The 27,952-nt window shown below is 38.5% G+C and overlaps 1 protein-coding gene across 1 annotated transcript in view; it reads right to left on the bottom strand.

The window, feature by feature from the left end:
* MYO16 (myosin XVI) overlaps window positions 1-27,952 on the bottom strand; it is a 653,675-nt gene that overhangs the window by 174,353 nt on the left and 451,370 nt on the right. Inside the window, exons 24-27 of the mRNA XM_011933947.1 lie at window positions 23,880-23,955; window positions 18,305-18,480; window positions 15,649-15,729; window positions 15,180-15,385 (exon numbers count right to left, since the gene is read on the bottom strand). Coding sequence (XP_011789337.1) covers window positions 15,180-15,385; window positions 15,649-15,729; window positions 18,305-18,480; window positions 23,880-23,955 — 539 coding nt within the window. The remainder of the gene's footprint in view (window positions 1-15,179; window positions 15,386-15,648; window positions 15,730-18,304; window positions 18,481-23,879; window positions 23,956-27,952) is intronic.

Below are 27,952 nucleotides of genomic sequence, written 5' to 3'. Positions count from 1 at the left end.
TAGAGTCTATTGTGAATTACAGAATACAGAATCCTGGTGATGAAATCCAATGAGACTTATGGGAAGACGGAGCAGTATAAAGATAGGATGACTGTATGTCCTGTGTTCCTGGCAAAATTATTAATTGTTCCTTGTTTTACTATAAAACATGTCTTGGTTTGGTCCATACACTATAAAGTCACCATTGTCTTTGGCCACATACAGTACTAGATTCTAGAATAATTCTGCTGGCAATACGCTGCTCTGAAGACTAGAGGCAGATTTCTAAATTAATTGCCTGTGAGATTAGTACTCTAATAGTATTGTGCCTACTGTTTACTCACTGGACTCTCAATGCAAGGATCATGAGACACTTGGCACTGAATTAAGACAAGTGAGGCCCTGGATTATCCACATCGATTGAGATAAGTGTTATGGACTGAATGCTTGCGACCTCTTAAATTTCATATGTTGAAGTTGCTAAACCCCCAAAATTACTGGATTTGGAGATAGATCCCTTGAGAGGTAATTAAGGCTAAATTAGGTCACAAGGGTGGGGCCCTGATCCAATAGGATTAGTGTCCTTATAAGAAAAGACATGAGAGAGCTAGCACTCCCCCGACCTCCGTCTTGACTTCCCATGCCATGCAAGTACCAAAGAAAAGCCACGAAGTCATACGAGCACACAGTGAGAAGGCGGACCTCTACCAATGCGGGGCAAGCACGCACTAAATGCCAACTTGCTTGCTGGTGCCTTAATCTTGAACTATTAGCCTCCAGACTGTGAGAAAACAAATGTTTTTTAAGCCACCTAGTCTGTTCTTTGGATATGGCAGCCCAAGCAGGCTAATACAATAACTGACAGCTCAGACTACAATGCGGAAGTGACTCAGCTCTACCAAGATGTCTGCAACCTCTTTAGCTAAGACTGAGTAAAATAAGAAAATGCAAAGGATGATTTCGGGACAATAATTTAACTTATGCATATGAAATTTTGGACATTTAACTCAGAAAGGAAAGATAATCAGATTTGGGATTTCAATTCCATTGGAATTGAATATCTCTGGACTTTAATTTATAAAGTACATTAATCTTTGAACTTTCATTTCTCACTGGGAACTTAATAATGGCAGCAGACTTCCAGTCAAATACGGAGGGATATCTAGGCTATTGGGATTTTATTATTAGAACTGCTCTTTTGTTTTATTTTAACATTTTCATTTATTCTGGTTACGGGATCCCTGTTGAACTACACTGGACAATGTGTCAGGGCAAGGTTTGGGATGGGAAAGAATGAATTCACAGCCTTGAATGTAGAGTGGCCTGGAGATTGATAAAGTAACACATTGTTGACTAGTGACCCATTTCGGTTTCTTCGGATACAAAATTTACATTGCTGGGTTGGGCACGGTGGCTCTCACTTGTAATTCCAGCACTTTGGGAGGCCAAGGTGGGCGGATCACCTGAGGTCAGGAGTTTGAGACCAGCCTGACCAACATAGTGAAACCCTGTCTCTACCAAAAATACAAAATTAGCTGAGCATGGTGGCACATGCCTGTAATCCCAGCTACTCCGGAGGCTGAGGCAGGAGAATGGCTTGAACCTGGGAGGCAGAGGTTGCAGTGAGCCAAGATTGTGCCATTGCACTTCAGCCTGGGCAACAAAGAGCGAAACTCCACCTCAAAAAAAAAAATTTTTTTTTTCATTGCTTATTTGTGGTCCTAGAAGGATACACAATGAAGCAGTGGTGTGCTCATGAAGATGAGAGAAAGAATATTCTTAAAGACTAAATATCCCCCCAGGGGTATAGCCACGCCCCATTATTATAAGTTTACTGGATGAGACCAGTAGTTCCAGAAAGTAAAACATGGCAGAACGCTAGACAGAGAAACTTCTGGTCTGATGTTTCCTTAGAGGTGGAGGTAGAGTGACCTGCTGGGCCACTCTCTAATCTTTCCCACTTCCTAAAGGAAGTTGAAGTGGTAGACTAATCTAATCATTAATCTAGGGAAGAAAACTTGTGAACAAACTGCTTGCAAAGAAACAGTTGTTTCCCTCTGCTTCTCCAAGCTCCAAGATTCAAAATCTGATATTGCATTTTTTAAATAAAAATATTCAGAATTCTGAGAGTAAATTTTTTTATGGACCTCACAATTGTATTAAAAGTACATTGCAACTCCCAAAATATTGAATTAGGGTTGCAAATATATCTCTGTTTATTTTACCAGGATAATCACGTTCATTTCATTTGTTTGGTATTGAACGTTTGCTCGGTGGAATCATATATTCATTTTATATCATTTGGGCCGGTCAGCTTTCGGTATTTGTTTCCGAGGTTGTTAGGTTGTTAGGAAGTTATTAAAGACTTTTTATTTTCATTTTCACCTTGTTTTAAGCAAAAATGTACAATCCTTCATTTGTAAACATCTCTTTTCTTATTGTTCTTTGAGCTGATTTTCCAAAGGTTGTGACTGATCCAGCCTCCTTTCATACCCAGCTGGCTTATGCCACAAATGAGTCTGTGGGATGGCGGGTGAGAGGTATGGGACTGGCTGCAGTCCAGGAAACTCTACAAAATTAAATGGGTTGTTTTCCAGGAAGCAGACCAAAGGCAATCCAGAGTGTAAGGCCCACGGCTGAATTTTAGAACTCTCCAAGGCCTTCTTTTCTCCTGACGTCACAGTGCCATTCTGACGTGCCTGTGCAATTGAGGGTGGATGTTAATGACAGTTAAGCCTCAGAAACAGCACGCCACTGTGGAAGTGGAACCAACAACTACTTTGGAACAGGACCAATATCAGTACAAACCTCATGTCCTGCAGTGGTTAGAGACACCCTTAGGGATGAGGTGTGAGACTTTGGACCTACCTCCTGGGAACTGCAGTTTTCTCAGCTGTAAAATAGAAATGCTGGCAGTAATCAACTTTATACGAGTGCTATGAGGATTAAATGAGATGATGCTTGTGAAGGGTTTAGCACAGTGCTCGTTGCCTAGGAAATACTGGTAAATGTTATTTGGAAAAACGTTAAATCGAAGCTATGGCAAGTATTAATTACACAATAACAAATATCTACATAATGAGAGTAGTTACTCTAAATGGTTATCGTAAGGAGAAGGATAGTGAGTATACAGTGAAGAGTGCGGAGTCTGACTCAACAGCGGGTACACGGTGGAGATCCATGACGATGACTCTGATGCCGCGCTTATGCGGACTCCTAAGCTACACTGACATTCTGGTTTAGTAAACTGCTTGTATGAAATAAGAGTGAGCAAATAAGGATTGAAGAAATTGATGATGAATGAATGAGTGGATGCTGTTATGGGGGATCATACCACTTGGCAGAGTAGAAATTAGGATCCCAGCCAGATGATGAAACAAAACAGCAAGGTCACCTTTCATATCATGTTTTTCTAAAAAATTTTCCCCAACTATATTAGAAAGAAGATGAGTGGGACTAGATCAAGGTTTAGTTGCCCTAGAGCCCCAACCAGCCACCTCCTGTTTTTGTCAGTTTACTGGAACACCACTTGACCCATTTGTTTAAATACTGTGACTGCTGCTTTCTGCTGGAGAGGCCCAGTTGAGCGGCTGGATCAGAGACCACATGCCCATGAAGTCCACAATACATACTATTTGGTCCTTCATAGAAAAAGTGTGCAGATCCTTGAAGTAGAATATGGGAAAACTTATGATCTATAATGCACTGAGCAGCATAACAAATTCTCAGTAAAGATATAATTTATTATGTTTAAGCTAAAGCGACTTCTGGAAGTGTTAAGCTTCCCTCTCATCTTTTACATTTCATTGAAAAGTTACAGGTCCTCTCTCCTCTCAAACTTCATTAAACCTTAAACAAGCAGCCAACACTCAAGAACAGTTTCAGCTGAAAGAAAATGGTTAGATGTGGCAAAATTACCTTGGAGAAAGTTAATCCTTTGCCAATTCAAGCTGTTAAGAATATTTAATATCTCCTGACCTTATTAATTCACAATTCTCTAAAGGATGCATTGACAGTAGTTGGCATCTCCAACATGTAACAAGGCAGAATTTTAAAAGACTCCAGCACAGGCTGTTCTCTGGCAAGGGTCTGCCTCATTGGGTAGCCACTGTCCGTTAGATTTAATCCAATAGATGGAAGTGTGTCTTCTTTCATCCCTCTCTCCGAACACCCAATTTAACATCATGGATGTGTCCTTTCACAGCGAGGCTTTTCAGCAACAACTGTGTCATTTAGGCAAGCTAAATGGTTTGGTCTATTTCTGAGAGGGATTTCATCCAGTAACAATCTAAAAACACAGCTCACGGTCCCTCACCATGCCAAGCATAACAGCCAACCCTCTGGTGCTTTCATTGACAAGTCCTTCTGTCTTTTCCAAATAAGTTCTCCTCATTAAATAGTAAACTTCTCCATTTAGTTACCCTACTCTTCCCTGCCAACCATAAATAATCCCTTAAATGAATGATGGATGTGACACATGCAAGCTTGCCACCCCAGGTCTGGAGTTAAGACTCTAATGTTTGTTCCTCGGAAGCTGGGATTAAGATGGAGAGGAGTGATACCTTGAGAGAGAACCATAGGACCACAATTCTGGCACAGCCCCTGATGACCATTGGAAACAAAGACGTATGAATGAGAATGCCACAAGCATACAGGGTGATAAAGGCAGCTTTGGGAAAGGTGGCTGAGACCATATAAAACATCTCCTGTAGGGACTTTTCAAAGCTGTCCTTTTTTCTTTTCTTTTCTCTCTCTCTTTTTTTTTTTCCCCAGCATGGCCTCCTATTACCCTTTCTCTCAATTCTACAATTTTGAAAAAAAATACGTGGTTTTATATTATTCAACCCATTAAACTAACATATACATATTGGGGAGAGATGAAAATAATAATTCCTATGTATAGGCATGGCTGTGGAATTTCCCATCACTTGTGAGTTCTGTATTTTAAAGGATGGTAGCTTGTCTCAAATTGGTGCTATACATGGATGCTCCCCATTGAATATATCTGGGTCGGGTTTAAGTGCTTTGATGAATAGAATACAGGGAGAGTGCTGCTGTGCCAAGTCCAGGCCCCGCTTTCAAGAAGGCTGCAAGCTTCTTTCCTTCTCCATGGAAACTTGACCCAGTGGGTAAGAAGTCTGGGCTATTCTGCTAGAGAGAGAGTCACCTGGAGGAACAGAGGCACCAGGCATAGGATTGAAGAGACCACAGTTTGGATCGCCCCAGCCCAGCCAGGACTTAGCTAACACCCACCTCTTCAGCCATATGCCTGCAACTGGAGAAGAGACCGCAAGCAAGCATTGCCCACTAGTCCCGGTTAGCTCACAGCATGGAGAGAAAATATAAATTGCTGTTTTATGCCACTGAGTTTGGGGATGGTCCAACACACAATAACAGATAATTCAGCCAGAAGTTGATGCATTTCCAACCCTCTGTTACACGTTTTGCAGCGCATCCCTATGAGGAGGGCACTTCTCCACGCTATCTATGTTGGTCTTGGCCAAGTGACTGGTTTTAGCCAATGGCATACTTGGGCATGACACAAGCCATACTTCAGTAGCCTCTGTAACACTCATTCAGCCTTTTTTTTTTTTTTTTTTTTTGGTCCTCCCCATGACTCAGGAAGAGTATATCCTAGATCTGGGCTAGTCTTTAAAGCTGAATCCCATTAAAAACAAAAACAAGAACAAGAACAACAACAACAACAAAGATTGGAGCTGGTTTGAGCTTAGGTATGCTACTTCTAAACCACACTCAAATGCAATGCAAGAGAGAAACAAACATTTGCTGTTGCAAGCCACTGATTTAGGATTTTTTTGTTCTACAGAACATACTGGTGGAAGCTGGCTTTTACAGTGCCATCAGTAGAAGGTCTCCTAAACTGAAGAATGAGACCGACATTAGAGAACATTATTGAGATCTACTAAAGAGTAGATCAGATTTTTTCCTCCAGTTGCACAGAATTTGGATGCAGAGGCAGGAAGGGTGACCAGCTTCTTGCTGGAGGCCAGGCAAACCCCTCTTATGGTCTACGGCAGAGATAAGCAAACTTTTTCTGTAAAGGGCCAGAGAGTAAATATTTTAGGCTTTGCATGCTAAGAGGCAAAACTGAGGATATTATATAGGTACTTATATAACCGCTTAAATGTAACCATTTAAAAATGTAAAAAATATTCTTAGCTCTCAGGCCACATGAAGCAGATGGCAGGCCAGATTTGTCTCTTGGGCTGTCATTTTCTAACCTCTGGTCTAGTGGTTGCAATGAACACATACATGGGTATTTCCAGCGTGCTCTAATAGGCATGTGATAATTATATTATACAACACATTTTGAACCTTAAAGACACCAACTTATCTGGGATTTTATGAAATGTCTTCCAAAGGAGAGGATACCTGAGTGAACCTTGAAGAGCAATAAAGGAAACAAGGTAGAAAAGACGACGGGATTGACATGTATGATGCCTCAAAATCTTTGAAACCATAGGTATGTTCTGGTAAGGCATGTTTCCTTCCACCAGCACAACAAGTATCAAGTAACATAAACTTAGCTCCAAAACTTCCAAACACAACGTATATAGCTTTGCTGCCTATTCACACCAAACGGACACGCAAACGTGGCTGTTTTAGTTTGGGTGGGCTGCTATAACAACGTACTATAGACTGAGCAGCTTAAACAACAGAAATCTATTTCTCACAGTTCTGGAGGCTGAGAAGGCCAAGGTCAAGGTGCCAGCCACATTCTTGTGCCGCCACATTCTTATGCCCTCATTCAACCTTAATTACCTCCGTAGAGGTTCCACCTCCACATAAAGTCACGTATGAATTTAGAGGACACAGTAAGTCCACAGCTGCAGGCAATCCAATTATGTACCGTAATTTGCACATAATAATTTTCCTGCTGCTTCTTTTATTGTTCCTCCTGTCTCCAAACTTGTGAAGTCTCTGGCCTTTGGAGACAGTCTTTAAGTCTTTATCATCCCACTCTGAAGCTGTATTACACAAGGAATATACAGAAAAAAAAAATTGACAAGCATACTTTTCTACATTTAATCAAAATAGTATCCTCTCAACTAAAGCAATCCTCCAGTTTCAATTAGAAAGACTTGGAATGATGGACAGTTATTAAAGCCAAGATACCATGACGCAAATTTACAACCTCATGTCCACCTACAAAGTCCAAGAAATGTCCATTATCCACATTTATTGTCATGTCAGATTTCAGAAACAATAATCCTGTTCAAATCAGTGATTGCTTACTTCCCAACTGCAAAACTGGCCATTTTTTTTGGTTCAAGATTTTTGTGGTAATCATATTCTTTCTTGTATACTTAATGAAGTCATTTGCTTTGATACATTTTTATTCTCTGGCAGTTAAGACAAGGTGATATAAATAGAAAATAAATATTTTGCATAGGGATAGTACATTCTGTTACCTGAAATTTTGGTAACCAAACAACCAACCAAAAATGTATATTAAATTACAACTCTAGGCTTTGTTTTTTATACAATGTTTCCATCGCCTGGGGGCATTTCAAAGAGTGGAAGAGCTTCTTGAATACTCAAGGAATATTAAAGAATGCTATTTCTTGATGTAACAGTATGTTGATTGTATCTTACTTAAATTCTTCAGTTTCTATAGGAACTATAATCTCTCTATGAATCAATATTTTTTGTAATATTATTTCAGACTGGCATCCTAAATATAAGAGAGATATGGGCAGATTTCCTCTAAAATAAATTCCTAATTCCATTTCCAGTGATATGTCATTACAGATAAAAATAAGAAAAAGAAATCACATCTTATTTTAAATAAGGCAATGCTAAAAGAAATGCAAAGAATTACCTAAAAGTATCATTTCCCATCCTCAGTATTCCTCTTTACTCACTGTACTTTTTACAGTATGCCTATGATCTCTGTTATGCAGAATATTACCTTAAAATGAACAACTATTTAATCTCCAATGCCAAGTTCATTTTGAAAAAATTTGTTGGCTGGGTGCGGTGGCTCAAGCCTGTAATCCCAGCACTTTGGGAGGCCGAGATGGGCGGATCACAAGGTCAGGAGATTGAGACCATCCTGGCTAACCTGGTGAAACCCCGTCTCTACTAAAAAATATAAAAAACTAGCCAGGAGAGGTGGCGGGCACCTGTAGTCCCCGCTACTCAGGAGGCTGAGGCAGGAGAATGGCGTGAACCTGGGAGGCGGAGCTTGCAGTGAGCTGAGATCCGCCACTGCACTCCAGCCTGGGCGACAGAGCGAGACTCCGTCTCAAAAAAAAAAAAAAAAGAAAAAATTTGTCAAACACCAACAAGGCACAAGCATTGTGAATGAATACGCTACAATCCTCGTTTAGAAGAAGTTATAGTCTATTGTAAACATATAAAAATTATACTTAATTTTTAAGTATTAATTGCATTTACTATTTTAGCAAAAGAGTAATCCTAATAGAGTGTATATAAAACTGACTTCGAAGTATACAAAAGCAAAGGTAAAAATAATTTTCTAATTTTATGATATATGATGTCTCTCTCTCTCTCTCTCCCCCTCCCTCTCTCCATCCCTCCCTCCCTCTCTCTCTCTCTCTCTCCACTCTCTTCTGGGGAAATAGAGCAATTTGGATAACTGTTGGAATAATGGTTAGAAATATTCATGCAGCTGACAAAGGTTACGCTGGACAATCACTAAGGGTTCCTTTAGTGCAGAGAATCTTTGATGTCACAGATCTAAGGAACTCTAACAACAGGAAGAAACACAGAAAAATACACTAAATGCACTTTTCTAATATTGGCTGAGTGAGATAAATCCCATTGCCCATCCTGCACACGTACGTGCACCTCATTTTGTTGTGCTTTGCTTTACCGCGTTTTGTAGAGATTGCATTTTTCACAAATTGAAGGTTTGTGGCAACCCGACATCAAGCAGGTTTAATAAGCATAGTTTTTCCAACATGTTCACACTTCACTTCTCTGTTTTGCATTTGGGTAATCCTTGTCATATTTTAAAACTTTTCATTAAAATTATGTCTGTTATGGTGACCTGTGATCAGCAATCATTGCTGTTACTATTGTAATTGTTTTGGGGTGCCACAAACCACATCGATATAAGAAAACAAACTTAATCAATAAGTGTCACATGTGTTCTCACTGTTCCAACTACCAAGAGGTCCCCCACCTCTCTCTCCCTCTTCTTGGGCCTCCCAATTCACTGAAACACAGAATTATTAAAATTAGGCTAATGAACAAACTTGCAATGGTCACGAAGTGTTTACATAAAAGGAAGAGTTGCACATCTCTCACGATTAATCAAAAGCTAGAAATGATTAAGCTTAGGAGGGAAAGCATGTCGAAAGTCAAGACAGGCCAAAAGCTAGATCTCTTGCACCAAACAGCCAAGCTGTGAATGCAAAAGACACGTTATGGAAGGAAACTCAAAGTGCTATTCTTGTGGGCACAGGAATGATAAGAAGGCAAAATTGCCTTATTGCTGATATCGAGAGTGGTCTAGACAGAAGATAAGACCAGCTGCAATATTCCCTTAAGCCAAAGCCTAATCCAGAGAAAGGCCCTAACCCTTCAATTTTATGAAGGCTGAGAGAGGTGAGGAAACTGCAGGAAAAATGCTGGAAGGTAACAGAGGTTGATGCATGAGGTCTGAGGAAAGAAACTGTCTGCGTAACATGAAGGGGTGAGGGGAAACAGCACACGCTGATGTAAAGCTGCAGCAAGTGAAGGGGTGAGGGGAAACAGCACACGCTGATGTAAAGCTGCAGCAAGTGAAGGGGTGAGGAGAAACAGCACACGCTGATGTAAAGCTGCAGCAAGTTATCTAGAACAGTTAGCTAAAATAATTGATAAAGGTGGCTACAGCAAACAACAGATTTTCAGTGTAGGTGAAATAGCCTTCTATTGGACGAAGATGCCATCTAGGAATTTCATAGCTAGAGAGGGGATAATACCTGGCCTCAATGTTTCAAAGGCCAGGCTGACTCTATAGGGGCTAATACAGCTGGCAATTTTAAGTTGAAGCCAGTTTTCATTTGTAATTCCAAAAATCTGAGAACCTTCAAGAATTATGCTAAGACTACTCTCCCTTTGCTATGTAAATGGAGTAACAAAGCATGGATGACACACATCCATTTTTAAAATCAATTTTACTTCAAGTTCTGCGATACATGTGAAGAACGTGCAGGTTTGTTACATACGTATACGTGTGCCATGGTGGTTTGCTGCACCTATCAACCCATCATCTAGGTTTTAAGCCCCGCATGCATTAGGTATTTGCCCTAATGCTCTTCCTCCCCTTGCCCCCCAGTCCCGGATAGGCCCCAGTGTGTGATGCTCCCCTCCCTGTGTCCATGTGATCTCATTGTTCAACTCCCACTTACAAGTGAGGACATGTAGTGTTTGGTTTCTGCTCCTGTGTTACTTTACTGAAAACGATGGGCTCCAGCTTCATCCATGTCCCCGCAAAGGACATGAACTCATTCTTTTTACGGCTGCATAGTATTTCACGGTGTATATGTGCCACAATTTCTTTATCCAGTCTATCAATGATGGGCATTTGGGTTGGTTCCAAGTCTTTGCTATTGTAAATAGTGCCGAAATAAACATACATGTGCATGTGTCTTTATAGTAGAATGATTTATAATCCTTTGGGTATATACCCAGTAATGGGATGGCTGGGTCAAATGATATTTCTGGTTCTAGATCCTTGAGGAATTGCCACACTGTCTTCCACAATGGTTGAACTAGTTTACAGTCCCACCAACAGTGTAAAAGCGTTCCTATTCGTCCACATCCTTGCCAGCATCTGTTGTTTCCTGACTTTTTAATGATCACCATTCTAACTGGTGTGAGATGGTATCTCATTGTGGTTTTGACTCAAGATGGATTAAAGACTTAAATGTAAAAGCTAAAACTATAAAAACCCCAGAAGAAAACATAGGCAATATCATTTAGGACATAGGCATGGGCAAAGACTTCATGACTAAACACCAAAAGTAATTGCAACAAAAGCCAAAATTGATAGATGGGATCTAATTAAACTAAAGAGCTTCTGCAGAGCAAAAGAAACTATCATCAGAGTGAACAGGCAACCTACAGAATGGGACAACATTTTTGCAATCCATCCATCTCACAAAAGTCTAATATCCAGAATATACAAGGAATTTAAACAAATTTACAAGAAAACAACCCCCTCAAAAAGTGGGTGAATGATATGAACAGGTACTTCTCAAAAGAAGGCATTTATGTGGCCAACAAACATATGAAAAAAAGCACATCAATTTACAACATGGTTTACTAAATATTTGAAGTTCACTGTTGAGAACTACTGCTCAGAAAAAAATTCTTGCAAAACACTGCTACTTATTGACAATTCACCTGGTCACCCCAAAACTACTGAAGGAACTGAATATTGTTTTCATGCCTGCTAACATAGTATCCATTCAGCAGCCCATGGATCAAGGAGGAATTATTAAGAAATAGATTCTCTAAGGATATATCTGCCATAGATAGTGATTTTTCTGATTTATTTGGGCAAAGTAAACTGGAAACCTTCTGGAAAGTATTCACCTTTCTAAATGCTCCTAAGAATATTTGTGATTTATGGTAGGTAAAAATATCAACATTAATGGGTTTTGGAAGCAATTGATTCCCACCCTCATGGATGACTTTGAGAGGTTCAATACGCCAGTGGAGAAAGCAACTGCAGATGTGGTGGAAACAACAACAGAGCCAAAATTAGAAGTGGAGCCTGGAGATGTGACTGAACTGCTGCAACCTCATGAACAAATATTAACGGATGAGGAGTTGCTGCTTATGGATGAGCAAAGAAAGTGTTTTCTTGAGATGGAATCTACTACTGGTGAAGATGCTGTGAACATTGTTGAAATGACAACAAAAGATTTAGAAATTCCATAAACTTAGTTGATAAAGCAGTGGTAAGATTTCAGAAGATTGACTCGAATTTTGAAAGAGGTTCTACTCTGGGTAAAATGCTGCTGCAGCATTGCATGCTACAGAGACATTTTTCACGAAAGGGAGTCAATGGATGTAGGAAACTTGACTGTTTCATTTTAAGAGATTATTACAGACACCCTAGCCTTTAGCAACCACCACCCCGATGGGTCAGCAGTCATCAACATCAAGGCAAAACCCTCCACCAGCAAAAAGATTATGGCTTGCCAAAGACTCAGGTCATTGTTAGCATTAGTTAGGAATACTTTAAAATTAAGGTATCATATGGTGTTTTAGATGTAATGCTATTGTACACAACAGACTATAGGATAGTGCAAATATAAATTTTATATGCAGCAGGAAACCAAAAACTTCATGTGATTTGCTTTATTATGATATTAGCTTTATTATGGTGGTCCCTAACTGAACCTACAACGTCACCAAGGTCCGCCTGGATAGTGCTTCTCAAACTTCAACTGCATACCAGTCACTGAGGAATTGTGATGAATTTGCAGATTTTGATTGAATGAACCTGGGGTGAGGCTGGAGATTATACATTCCTCACAAGTTTGCTTTGATCACCAAGGCACTGGTGCCCTTTCAACATTTGGCTCGGGGGAAGCAAAACAAAACAAAAACATTGTCCCCAGATGACTAGAGATCCCATGCCAGGGGTTCTCAAAGTGAGGTCCACATGGCAACAACGTTAACATCAGCTGGAAACTTTTAAAAAATGCAAACTCACAGGCCTCTGCCAGACTTACTGAATCTGAACTTGGGGTGGGGAGCCCAGGAAACAATATTTTAAGAAGCCTCCAGTTGATTCTGATGTGCGCTGATGTCAGAGAACTGCTGTTCTGAGTAACACTAAAGAGGGAGTTACTACAGTTAAACAAATCATGATGTCTCCAGGCTCGTCACCCTCTGAGGACACCGCAGATCACTTCCTGAGACCTCAGCCTAGGACAGACACTCTCCATTCTATTTCACATTGAATCATCACTGGAGCTACAAACCAGGGGGAGCCCAGTTCCTACTCCCTGTTGATTCGGATTCAGAAAGTTTGGGATAAATTTGGGGACTCTCTTGTTTTAAACTTACACAACAACAGTTTTTACAACTCAAACCAAAGACCATCTATACTTAAGAAGGTGGGAAGGCTGACCTTTACTACACACACTACAAAATGTAAGAAATATCAGCTCTTAACAGGCTTGGCATCTCTGAAGACTATGAAGGGATTTCCACTGAGGGATCAGAAAGAGATGGGTCAAGAGCCGTCCCTTCCAAAGCCCCACAACAGTCAGTGAGAGCTACCAAGACTCCTGTCCACAACAAGCCGCAGAAGTGTTATACCCAGCTTTTCTTTTTTTCTATGTAAGCCCAACTTTGTAGTTATTCCTTATAAATCAAGAGACAACGTGTCTATTATCTTATTTACAAGCACCTTTTAAATTTTAAACACAAATATCTTGTCTATCTGAAATACAGGTTCTACAGTTTAAATACATCCATCCCCATGTGGTTCTGCTTATCTTCTATCTTCTAAAGATATTCTATCACCCCTTTAAAATGGAAGGCTCAAGCTGAACTCATACGCTGTTTATTTTCTTCTATGTGTCTTTGTAAAATTTACCAACATGCACGATAAGTAAATGTGGCTTCTTTCTTCTAGAAAAACAAATGTTATAAAAATTAAATACAGAATTTTAGTCGTCGTTTAAATATTATTCCCTTTGTTCTGAATTAAATATTTCACATGTAGTGATTTAAGTTTGCTGGCTTGCTTGTTTTGTTTTTGTTTCACAGCTTCCTCAAAATAGTGGCTCGCATCGAACTAGTCAACAAAAGTCTTAAAATCTCTCTTTTTTGGATGAATGGTTTCTCAAACAGACTTTTTCATATTGTAGTTGTACCGTTAATTTTTAAACATAAATGCAAGATTTCACACTTGCAATACTTATATTAGTTTATATCAGTATTATTTTAAGATCTCATTTTATTTTATAGAGAATTACCAAACGTCTTCTGATTTCCTTTTTGCCCACCCCATTTTATTTTTTAAATGTTTAAAAACAGATAGTCTCATTATTTACACCAGGATTGTAATATCTTTCAAATATCTTTGAAAGCCATCTCTGATCCCAAATTACCTCCTTACTATGCGTCTGTAACACTTTGTAATATTCCAACCCTTTGTAGCATTACAAGCACTGAATGGCCATTATTTGCACACGCATTTACCTGCCTAAACTGGGACATTCATCAAGCTAGAGTGTATAGCACAACAATGTACCTAAAGATGAGGCCTGGAATAGTGCTTAGTAGCATATATCTGTAAATTAAGTTACTATCCATCAACCAATTTATTTAAAATGGATTATTCAGTGAGGATTTTAATTTACTTAAAATCAGACTAAAGTTTCTGATCAAATAAAATACATATGAACAAATACGTAGCCTGAGGGGATGATACTGCTTTTGGGTGAGTTTAGGTTCTTCTTGCAAATGGCTGGGATAAGGCTACCATCAGAGAAGGGCTAATACAGACATGAAGACGAGGCCACATGACAAGAGTTTATCTTAGGAATAAGTGCACTGTTTTGTGCACAGTGTGTTTTTCAGCTGAATTTATTGAAGAAAATAGAGGTCAACAAACTTCTGTTCTAAAGGGGCAGATAACAAACATTTTACAAATATTTTACACCATGGAACACTGTCTATCTCCACTGCAGTGCAAAAGTGGTTACAGACAATATGCAAAGAAATGATTGTGGCCATGTTCCAATAAAACTTCATTTACAAAAACAGGTGGTAGGCTGGGTTTGGCCCATGAGTGTAGTTTGCCAACCACTGATCTCAATAGTATTTGTTCATATATAAAAGGGGAAATAATCACTTATATATATTCTCCTTTTAAATAATAAATAGTGAGTATCATATGCAATCATTTTATAAAAATTTAATATAAGGAAAGCCACACTTTGAAAGCTTTGAAAGCCACACATGAGAATGGTTTCCAAGACACTGTCCTCAGTACAGTGTAATTAATTTTTTACATGAGCTTTGTCAGTGTCTTTCATTGTTTCCCAGAATATTTTGTTTATTGGAGATAGGAAAATGTAAACAACAAAAGCAATGCCAAAAAAGACGGCAGAAGATCCTTGCTGCAATAGTGCCAGTGTCAGTATACTTCACTGAATAGCAGCTAAAACGACAACTTTAAGAGCAGAAGAATTTACCTTGACAGGAAATCCAAGAAGGAAAGGCGAACAGGGTATCCATATCGGAAGATCTTCACCATCTCCAGGACCCCAATATATTGCAGCTGAGCAGACACGTAAAAATTATCGAAAGTATCTGGCAGCTTTGAATTATTGGGCCTGATGCAATGAATGAAGTGTGGAGTGCACTTCTGAAGTTTTCCAATAATATCCGTTAGGGATTTCTAAGGAGAGAAGTAAAACCCAACTGATTTGCCAAAGGAGACACTAGCTAAAAAGATAAAGCAGTTTTTAAATAAAAAGTCTTTATATCTTTAAATCTTATTATGCATTTACTCTGTGTGTGTGTGTGTGTGTGTGTGTGTATGTTTACTTTTTTCTGAAGATATTTAAGTTGCCAAAAATGGGGGGGAAAAAAAAGTACATAAACCCTCTTTAGTTGCTATAAACATACATTAAGTTTTTGAAATCTGAAAACGTCACTCACCCTGAGCTGTGATGCTATGGTGACTGGATCTCCTCGTTCCAATCTTTGAAGAAATGTAGAAGTTCCTTTCTTTTTTAATAACTGTAATAAAAAGAAAGAAAAGAAGGAAAGGAGGGAGGAAAAGAAAGGAAAGGAAAGGAGAGGGAAGGGGAGGGGAGAAGGAGGAAGGGAGGGAGGGGGAGGGAAGGGAAGGAAGGAAAGTGAGAAAGGAAAAAACAAAGAGAGAGAAAGAAGGAAGGAAGAAGAAAAGACGGAGGAAGAAAGGAAGGAAAGAAGAAAGAAGGAAGAATAAGAAAAAGTGAGCAAATTTATTTTACTAAATTTCAGTTCAGAAGAGCAAAAAATTAAGTCTCACATCCATGTACATTCACTTACAGGCAAATGTGGATTTAAAACAGTTTATAAAAACCAGTGCCAAGTGATTTTCGTAATGGTGTATAAGTTGAGGAAATGGGCAACTACTTGTAAAATCACAACTGTTACTGCCAACCTTTCATGTATAGGGCTGTTGTGTAAATCAGATCTACCAACATCCTGCACCCATTTTAGTGTGACAATAAACATAGATTCTGATTTGCTTGGTGGTACAATAAACTCACTACCATATCCTGGTTATGCTACTAACTGTTCATATTTATCATGAAATTTAGTTTACTCTAGGGCAAAATGATGCTATTTTATGTTACAAAAATTTTATGTTTCAATTATCATTGGTCTGTTCTCTGAAATTTAAGTACACTCAGGAACTGAATGAATGAATGGTCTGATGCTTTCTTACCATGTTTTTCTTCCCTTTCCTCCGCTTCCTGGTTTTATAACTACTAAAAAAGGTTACTAAATTACCTATCTGTAAAAAATGCTAATAGACTCTATTTTTTTCAAATAAGTAAACATGTACAGCCCTGAAGAGAAAAAAAAATCCTATGTAGCGAAGATTACATGATGACAGAGACATAAAATCAGCGAAAATGAGTCCAAAACGAAAGAAAGGGCAGAGGCAATTAATTAAATTCCACCCAGGGTTAAAAGGAACCTCAGCCACTAACCTACTATCATATTTCACAAAATTATGTATTAGACTAATAGACTTATTGATCTAAAATCATTTTTCTTAAAAAAGGTCTTGATACAAGAAGAAATCTGAGATAACTTTCTTGTGGATTTAATGCTTTTGCTATTATGACAATAGCTCATTTTCTTCTGTTAAGACCTACCGTCAATCTGAAGTGATTCATTGGAACTGATGAGTGGGCCAAGATCAACCCGTTCTCTACAAACACAATACAATGTGTCATACTCAGTTACAGAGTAGGGAAAATCCTATTTTCCTGACCACAGGGGTGGCTGTGCATGGATGAAGGGAGTTTGAAGGGAAGAAATAAGGGAAGTGAGAAATAGAACATTTAAGGAATAATCATAATAAATAGCTCTCTGTCCCTTGAAATGGAACACTCCAGTTCCCTTTCTGGGTGGAGGAACTACTGTGAATTACCCACCTTCTGCAGTCCTGCAGGGAAAAGACTAATGGCATCGAGGCCTCGTAATGTTTAATAATTGAGGTTAGTTGTGTGTGGTAGTTTTTGCTCTTGACTTTCAGGATGATTGAGAAAAGAAGGGCCAGAAGGTTCAGGAAGACCTCCGGGCATAGAGATCTTTCTCATAAGGATAACCTTGTGTATGTGTTTTTTCTAACGTACTAAATGCCATTTCCTACGTGGCAGAGACTGCTTCTCACGACCGTTTAGTTCTAAACAACCACATCAAAGGATCTTTTATTCTAGAATCCACTGGCTGGAGACACACACACACTCACACTCATATTAACACACATTTTGGTGACTCTTCTAAAATAGAATTGAATTTAATTGTGCTTTTATTTTAATTGGTAAGCTAAAATGTATTCCAGAAGCTGCAACAATTGCATTTCTAAAATTGATTGTCCTGAACACCTTCCCAAATATATTCCTCATCTTTTATAGTTTTGGTAGACATAAGCAAAACACTCTGGAATACCATCTGGCACTGGATTCTTAAGAAACCTAAAACACTCCATACATGTTTCCCATCAGTTTGAAACAACTCTTCACTGAGTTTTTAGTTCTCTTTTGCCACATAGAATCTTGAGGTTGTATATACAACCAAACTTTTGTGAGACAAATATACATTACAAATTAGTCTAATACAATAAAATTAAAACTCTACAAATATGCAGTAAAAACATCCTAGCACCTGAGCAACACCCTATGTCTATAAGAGAAACAACAGTTTATCATTTAGAGACCTCAATTATCTGAAGTGATTAATATCAACAGAATAAGATAGCTAAGTTTACTCTCTCTAAGCCTACAGTATCTGAAGTTACCTTCTATTCATCAAAAAGGCAGTCAGAGATGAAACATAACTGGGATGTTGCACAGACAACCAATCAAATGACTCAGACTACACTTACTATTAAAATTGCCACTCGGCTGCACCTTCCTCTACTCTTCCTTCATTCTGATGGTTACGCATCAGACAGACATTCTTTTCCTTAATATTTTCTATTAAAATATCTATTTGTTTGGTATTCAAAATTGTGCTTTTTTTTTTTTAAAAAAGAAGCAAATATACTTATCAAAATTAAAAATAACCCAACAATAATCACAAGAACTCCTACCTTACTAAGTTCTAGATAATTCTTGTTTTCTCCAATAATTGAAGAAGCTGTCATTTTCTTACTGAGCAGGGCAGACTTATGTCCTCGGAATTTAAAGGAAGGATAGGCAGATACGAGGGATCCTGTCTGTGACAATTTCGACTGGAACAAATGATTGATCACGACATTTTCACTAGCTAGGAAATAAATAAATGAATATCGTAAGTGGCACTAAAATTATTACTTAAGCATTGAACTTACTCCTCATACAAGAGCTTTAGCCTCTGATACATTCTAGGTGCAAGATGTTGTTGGTTCAGCAGATTGAGAAGTCTACGTTTTCCTGTATCCTTATTTTATTTCCTCCACTATTTAACATCATTGACAAATTCTGACATTCACTACCCTTGACCAGGAATCCTGATCCCAACTGGGCCTTGTTCTCTGAGTAACACTTCTATCCTAGTTTTTAGACCCAAATCTTACCTGCTCAGACTTAAGGGGCTTTTGTGCACTTGTCAAATCATGAAGGCTTACAGACTCTATTAGAAACGCCCCATTCCAGGAAAATAATTATTCAGGAAAATATTTCCCCAGGACCTAACTCACCTGTATCAGAGCCGTCTGTAAGTACCTGTTAGAGGACCTGCCTTACTTGGTGTGGCAGTTGCTAGGTGAAAGAAGGGAAAAGAAGTGTCCTTTTATTTAAAAAACAAAACAACAACAACAACAACAAAAATAAAAAAACACAGTTAAGCTGAAAAGGTAAAAGCAAAATGATACATTTTCATGTTTAAGTTATAAAAATCAAATAATTCTGAGTCCATATTCCTCCAGGAAAAACTGGAGCTCAGATGAGTGGATTTTGGGTTACAAATTTTAAAATCATAGGGAAAACAATGTATGTGCTGGTTAAGGATCAAAGGGAATGTTTCTTGTGTTACTTATATCTGCATGTAGGCCGTTTTTAAGCCTAAGTGTCCTTTCCTATAAAGTAATGATGACAGTACCTACTTTGAGAATCACTGCAAAATTAAAACGTGAAATAATGAACAGAAATCACTAGGATCATGCTTCGCCAATCAGACAGTTGGCAACGTTTCATGGCAAAGCAGTTTAGTTTCTACCTTTTCCACACTCAAATCATTTTGCCTGCCCAGGTGCAAAATGCGGGTGACATAATACATATCTGTAATGCTTTCCATTAAAAAAATCCCTACATTAGGTAATAAACGAACAGGGAAGCAGGAAGAACTGTCAAGAAGAGGAGATACAATTATGTCATGCAAAAGAGGCCCTGTGATGTTGGGATAAAATTAGAGAGAGCAAGAGAAATCCATGATTCTTAATGCAGAGTTACAGATCTATATACCTATATGTTATCTATACTTACATCTTAAATGTTCAAATTCTGAAAGGTCCTAAAAGCAATCATACCCCAGTAGCAATAAGCTCACCCAGCCCCCAGATCTTGGAGTTTCTGAATACCATTCTTTTCTAAGATAAATCAAGGCTTCCTGAACAAATGTCTGATTCTAGATTTGAGGCAAGATGAATGATTCTGGAACATTTTTGGAAGGCCAGAATGTAAGGCAGTGTTAAAAAAAAAAGTCAAGATAATATGTCAAAAAGAAATAGGAGCTAACCTGAAGGGGTTCTTACTGCTCAAATCTTAAACAATTTTAGCATCAATATAATGATAGTAATGAATAATTATTCATTGAACAACATAAGAATCCACGAGTGTACACTAATAAATTAATTAATAGATAAAGAAGTGGGGAATATTATAGTAGAATGCCACTGTTTATGGAAAGATGGGGTAAGAAAATCAAAATTTTGCAATCATGAGAAACGATTTCAGCAAGAATCATAAATGTATATAAAACTAATGGGTAAAAGTTTGATGAGGAACAGAATATTTACATAGTCTCAAAGTACTTTCTCACAAATTACTCATTAATAACAAAGGGAAAACAGCAAGCTTGATGTTAGAAGAAAGTACTTTCTCACAAATTACTCACTAATAACAAAGGGAAAACAGCAAGCTTGATGTTAGAAGAAGCTGAAGAGCACCACCTTACACACTGCTCATGGTGAACCTGTTTCAAACTGTGACCGCCTCCAAACGTAATGTGCCGAGACGGATACCCCACTACCTCTTGGCACTCCTGGTCAAAAATTCATAACCTACTTAATATAAACTCAAACACAGTGATTTCTATGAATTAACTGGCATTTAAAAAAATGTCATGAAAGACAGAGGAAAGCTAAAGAACTGTCTCAGATTCAAAGGAAAAATGATAACTGAACGCAATCAGTGATCCTGAATTAGGAGAAAATGACCATAAAAGACTAATATTAGTGGGAACCATTGGTAAAACTTTATATGAACTCTGGATTAGATATAAGTAGTACATGACTGTTGAATATTCTGATAACTTACTGAAGTTATCTAAGATAACGTCCCTTCTTTTAGGGTGGGCACCAAAGTATTTAGACAAGAAGAGGCAAGCAACGTACTTTCAAATGATTCAGAAACACACACACACACACACACACACATACACACACACATACACACACACACACATACACACACACACATACACACACACACATACACACACACACACACACGGAACACAGGAGGGAAAGAGGAGAACAAAAGATGGAAGGAGATAGAAAGAAAGATAGCAAGACAGTAAAGGAAAGGAAATGAAAAAAATGAACCTGGAAAGAGGATGCCTGGGAGTGCTTTATAATAATACTTTATAATAATACTTTATAATAATTCTGTCACTTTAAGCTTAAAACCACTTCAAAATAAAAAGTTAAGTGATAAATACATAATAGTATAGCCAATTTAAATACATAATTAAACAATTATTATTTATATTTATAGCAGGTCTATGTATAAGTGAAAACACAGATAATTGAGAAAATGCCTCTAATAAAACTGAAAACATTACTGAGAAGGTAGGTAGTGTAAAAAAAATTTTAAAAGAAAAATATAAAAGATTTAAAAAACTGAAAACATGAGACATAAATATGGTCCAAAACATGTAACTGACCCAGTTTTGTATTTTCCCTGAATCATGTGGTCAGGCTGCAAGTATAGCAAGACTCATGTCACCCTATGGACACAGGGAGACGCCATAATGCTTTGCGACCCTAACGGGAGAGCCCTGACCACAGCTGAGCACATGGCAGGAGACAGCAAGTTCCCTCCGGGACTTAAAAGAGAACTCTACTATCCATTTGCCTCTTAAAACCTAGCAAAGGAACTCCTGGTGAAGAGGCATATTTACCTCATTGGGATTACAAGGAGTCACTGATCACAAACCATTTTCTTCATGTCACTCTACATACATACTGAGAGCGGAAGTGTCCCTTACTGGGATCTACAATCATTGTCCAGGGTCTTTCTACCTGTAAAGTGGGATAAGCTAACTTATAAGCAAGTGTACAGAGACACACAGCAAAAAAAAAAAAAAAAAAAAAAGACTCAATAATTATTAACATAATTGACAGTAAATCCTAAATTTTGCTACATCCTAAAATTTCCTATTCCTGTGAGTAGAATTAAAAGTCTGGATTTTGGCTTTCTTGTTGTTGTTGTTGTTGTTGTTTGCCTCCTTTTGGGTGAAGTAGACTTTACTTCTAATCTTAGGCACAAATGAGTGTATTTGCTGTGTGTCTCTATGAGCTGTCTCCAAGCTCCTTGACTACACCTGGCACCTGGTTAGCGGCCTCAGAGACACAGCTCTGCTTGTGTAGATTCTACAACAGACTTCACCATCTTCCTCAACTGGGAGCTTTCTGATGCTATGAAAATTGAATTAGATACTATAAGCAAAGTAACTATAAATAAAAATTATTATTTATGAATTACATTTGCTTTTAATAATGATGTACAAGCATCAAAGTATTTCACAGATTCATAAAACATGATGGCAACCACAAATATTTTGCTTTTATGATAGAGTGAGTGAGCAGTCGTGGCTCCTGAGCCAAACATGGCCCACTGCCTGTTTTTGTAAATAAAATTTTATCAGAACACAGTCACATCCAGTTGTATTGTCTACAGCGGTTTTTCACATTCTAACAGCAGAAGTGAGTAACTGCAACAAGGATCTTATGGTGCACAAGGTCTAAAATATTTATTCTCTAGCCCTTTACAAAAAAAAATGACACCTCCTGTATAAATACAAAATACAAAAGGGCACATTGTAAATTCTGTCCTTTTGCTCAGAAGCACCTGCCTCCTAAAGAATAAAAAAAAGACTCAATTGTATTTTTCCTGGAACTTTTTTTGTGTACAAATTTATATAAAAGAATGATTTTAAAATATAGGCACTCTATTAAGATAAGTAGAATTGCAATATCACTAGCCATCATATTTTCATTCTAAATACACACACACACAGACACATACATCCTATCACCATGAAATACAAAAGTAAGAAAAGCATTGTGTAAACTTTTAAATACATGCTATATATTAGATCTTCCTAAAAGATAGGGAAGTGCATTATAAATAAAAGTGCAAATAGTCGCACACTAAAAGGAAAATTTTCTAATGATGATAAATAAGACCAATTCTTTCCATCTTCATAATATTATTCCTTGTTTTTTTTTCCGTTAGTTTTAGCTAAGAGAGCTCACAATAAACCTAAGTTCTAGAGGCAAGCAGAACAATCTTCAGTGAAAAACAATGTATTACAACTGTGTTGCTGTAATTTGAGGTAAATATGTTTCTCAAACCAGAAGTGATATGGATTTCTTATTTTCAATGCTAGAGCATTCAACTATTTCATGAAAAGCTATCCTGTGTTTCTTTTAAAGATGAATGACTATTTCATTTATAGCAACTTAAAGCATACAAGATGCAATGTTTTAATTCACTAAAAAGGTTATTAGAAAAATGTGAATCACTGCAGAACTGCTATGAAAATAATTACTAGAGACAGAATTATGTATAGATGTATGAATATACATTTAATTATCACACATATACATTTTGTATATGGTCTTGTATATAGTGTAGAATTATAGTGGATATATGCATATAAAGTATTACCGCTCACTAAGTAGAAGGGTCCCATAAACTTAAACTTACATGTGTATACATATATACACTCCTTCCATTTCTACTCCTCCTACATAGTGAGCATTAATATTTTATAACTGAAAGTACGTAAGAATAAAATACCACCCTTAGTTGTGCTCCAGAGTCATCTTAAGTAATGAAATTCACCCTATTGTGGCCTAAATAAAGTTGGAAGTCATACTCATCTTCATTAGTCTTCACAGAAAAGCTTTTCTATATTCAACCCACTAAAGTAGTAAAGGTATTTTACACTTCTATCTGCTAAAAGCTTAGTTAAATTATGGTTTCCACTGGACTCCAAATTACATTGTAGCAAACATATAGTGCAGCAAGACCCATTTCTTATTATTCTAGGCATTAGAATGCAAAAAGTATTTCAATTATGCTTTAGCTGGTACATATTTTATAGGAGAATATTCAGAGATAAAGAAACAATGGATGCATTTTAACCAGTGTAGGGCAGGAAAAAAAAAATCAACTTACTTTTCATTACAAATAGAAGATTCTGTGAAAGGGAGTCTTTATTTTTTTCAATTGCCCCAACAACATCATACATTACCTAGAATAAAAGAAAGCAGCAAAATTACTAATGATTAAACATGTCTGTGAAAATAAATTCCTTTAAAGGATAACTTGACCCAGGTGAAGTTTTAAATTATTCATAAAAGAAGTGTCTTCAGGTCTTAGAGTTCACATTACATGCAAGTTCAAAGCTATAATCTGCCTGTTCTCATTTTGTACATTAAACAACGGAACGCTCTTCTGTTCTATCTTGTGAAGGTCTCCTTTGATCGCCAAGTTAAGAGCAAATAGTGATAGTTCACATTCACATAGTCTCCTTTATTCTTAAGGACTCTAATTTGCTCAGAAAACTCACTAAATGCAGTAAACATATTTGGGAAGCTTTGGGAATGAAGTGTGATTTCAGTTTGAGAAATTTAATAGTCTCCTAATTTTAAAAGTTCTGCTTGAATACTTAAAGAATTAGTACTCTGAAGTCTTTACAATTAAGAACACATAGGAAATAATTAATTCTGGATTTCTAAAGGACAATTTTCTTCACCATAGGTGACTTACGAATCAATTTGAAGGATGTTACAATATAATTTTATCAGCATACTAGTAGAGGCTGAGAAACGTGATCTTTGAAGACTGAAATAGTTTGTTGCTCTCTTAGTGTCAACTAAGTGTGAAATCTCAGTGGTCATGGAAAGCTGATCAGCCATACATTCTTTAAAAGGCTTACCTTTGAAAATATACCTTGGGGCATAGCACCAGGGTCAGTGTGTCACAGTCTATTCTCTGCCTTGTGTGAACCGGGAGTGGATAAGGGGAGACACAAAACCAGTGAAGCCTCATTACTCCTGAGCAAGAGTGAGCAACAACCAAGAAGGGGAGTGAGCATCCGCTGTGAGGGGAGAGTGAGCACCCGCCATGAGGGGAGGGTGAGCACCGTCATGAGGGAGAGTGAGCACCGCCATGAGGGAGAGTGAGCACCGCCATGAGGGAGAGTGAGCACCCGTCATGAGGGGAGGGTGAGCATCCGCCATGAGGGGAGGGTGAGCATCCGCCATGAGGGGAGGGTGAACATCTGCCATGAGAGTGAGCACCGCCATGAGGGAGAGTGAGCACCCGTCATGAGGGGAGGGTGAGCATCTGCCATGAGGGAGAGTAAGCATCCGCTGTGACGGGAGGGTGAGCATCTGTCATGAGGGAGAGTGAGAATCCGCCATGAGGGAGAGTGAGCACCCGCCATGAGGGGAGGGTGAGCACCGCCATGAGGGAGAGTGAGCACCCGTCATGAGGGGAGGGTGAGCATCCGCTGTGAGGGAGAGTGAGCACCGCCATGAGGGGGAATTTGCATCTCGCCTGAGGGAGAGTGAGCCTCACCCAGGTGGGAGTATAAGAGTTATGCCTGTGGACATTTGGGTGTCACCCATGAGGCAGTACGCATGGCTAACCTGAGTTCTTTGGGAATTTTGTCTAGAGAGCCCAGAGAGGACTGGATTGTTTGCAATGGATGGGTATTAGACAGAGACAGCAGAAGAAACTATGAAGAAAGGGCTTTGCAGCTGGTGGAAGGACCTGGAAAAGGCAGGTGATCTCTGATGCAAGTTCCTTTCTATAGGCTTTTATATTTGCATCTGCCACAATCGGTGCCTGATTATGTCCACCTTTCCCATAAAGGCTGAGTTTTTATTCTTTGCTGTTACAAGGGCCTGAATAAAACAGAAGTAATGAGGCATTCCACACGTTCCCAGGTTTTCCAATAAATTTGGGTCAGAAGACCAGTAGAGCTGGGGGACAATGCCAAAACCTTAAACTACTTTCAGGTCCAAGTAAACCATTACCTAATTACCCAGTTTGCACTTGTGCCACCACACGGCTTAGTGATACTGAAATGTGAGCTTCATAGGATGTCACACCATACATTGTTAAATGTGAACAATGTATAATCTAGAGCAATGGTTCTCAATCATACCCTCCAGGGGACACTTGGTCGTTTCTGGAGATATTTTTCCTGTTACAACTGGGGGTGATAGTTGGGCAGAGATGTTGCTACACATCCTAGTGTGCACAGAGAAGCTCCCACAGCGTGGAATTATCTGGCCATAAATGTTCATAGTGCTGAGGTCAAGGAACCTCCATCTAGAGGTTTGGCTTCCCTATGCCTTCCTGAGTTAGGAACAGCAGTGCCCAGAAAAACCATGGAGGAAGTCAACACATCTTCAGAAGCCAACTGGAGCTATGTGGAATTAGGCAAGTCATTCAATGTTCCAGTTCTGCAGTTTCTTACTTGGTAAAATGAGAGTAAAAATGCATTACCACACTGTTAATATTGTGATGTAATACACATGAAAGTAGGGCTGGGCGCAGTGGCTCACGCTTATAATTCCAGCACTTTTGGAGGCCGAGGTGGGCAGATCACGAGGTCAGGAGTTCGAGACCAGCCAGACCAATACAGTGAAACCCCATTTCTACTAAAAATACAAAAATTAGCTGGGTGTGGAAGTGGGTGCCTGTAATCCCAGCTACTCGGAAGGCTGAGGCAGGAGAATTGCTTGAACCTGGTAGGTGGAAGCTGCAGTGAGTCAAGATCGTGCCATTGCTTTGTAGACCAAAAACAGTTATTTGAAGTATAAGGGGTTACAAACAGTGTGGGTAATCTCTACAAAGTCCTACTGTGCTGTGCTCTTATCCAGCCATGCTCACATGATTTTAGTAGTTATTCCAACTCACTTCTAGAAAATTAATGGAAGTTGAGATAATTTCTTCTCACATACTTTATAACAGGTATAATAATCAAATACTGTGAGTATCAGTGATTAGTTTTTCACTTTATTCCTAGCTTCCTCAAATGTCATTTCAGTTACCTCCAAAAGACTATGCATTTACTAAAGATCTTGTCTAAATGCCTTCAATCATATCTTTCTCCATGACTTTGAGTATTTCTGGTGCAAATATCTAGCAGCACTCTATCTCCAAGATATTCACATCCTGACACTCATCTTTAATAGCCTATGTTATTCTCTTCCACTTTCTAAACCCGCTTTTCATGCCCACTGGCATCTCCCCTCCTTCAATTCATCCCTAGTTTCTAAAGCAATTGCCTATTTTGACTTCTTTCAGGTCTCAAGAAAACCTGAACCTTAGGGCTTAGCATTTAAGTAGCAAAAGCCACTGATAAGTTGCCACCATTTTTTTTTTCATCATAGTTAGTCATTCCTAATTGTAGTGAATGACATGGTCAATCATTGGATCTGACTGTAATTCGGTATCATTTGCATCTGCCACAAATTCATTCTGACATCTCAGATGGACCCTGTCTGGCTGCTAAGAAGTTCCCTGATTCACCTCTTGATAATGCTACATTACAATCCTCACAGTGACCGTTAGAAATCTTTTTGCCTCTTTTCCAGCTTCCAGCCCCAGCCCAGATTGGCTCATTCTCAGAAGATGGCCATATTTCTTACTTAAAAATTCAATGCTCTCTCACTTGAAATCTCTGAATCATTCATTCGTCCTTCTCTCCTTCCTCATGTTCACTGCTGCACGTTATGTAGATTAGAAACCGCGGTGCCATCTGGGATCCCCTCCCCCAGGACGGCTCCCTGTCATCTGCCAATGGCTGCAGTTTTCCCCTCATTTTCCCTTCAATCCCTGCTTTTTATATTTACTACCTTCACACTAGTAAAAACCATCACTTACTATTTTGACAGACAAATAGTCAAAAAGGCTAAGCACTGGCCTTTTACATCCTCACTTTAGTGCAACACTGCTATTTGATGCATATATTAAACTGAGAATGTCATTTCTCCTGTTCAGAACCTCTGACCCTGTCATATGGAGCCCTCCTCTATATAGCCACAATCTACAACTCTAGCTTAGTCTCTGCATGGAAATCCGATGATTTCAAATGAAACACACAGACATGCATACACATGCACACACACAAACACACGCACAACTGGACCATTGGATTTTCATTAAATACATTTCTTGTCTATCTTTGTTCATGCTATGGGCTTGTTTTTTGATGGTGCTTCTAAGTTTCC

Source organism: Colobus angolensis, unplaced genomic scaffold, assembly GCF_000951035.1.
Source record: "Colobus angolensis palliatus isolate OR3802 unplaced genomic scaffold, Cang.pa_1.0 Scaffold13, whole genome shotgun sequence".
Classification (NCBI taxonomy): domain Eukaryota; kingdom Metazoa; phylum Chordata; class Mammalia; order Primates; family Cercopithecidae; genus Colobus; species Colobus angolensis.
Note: the sequence above shows the minus strand (reverse complement) of the source record. Positions and strands in the feature narration are given on the sequence as shown.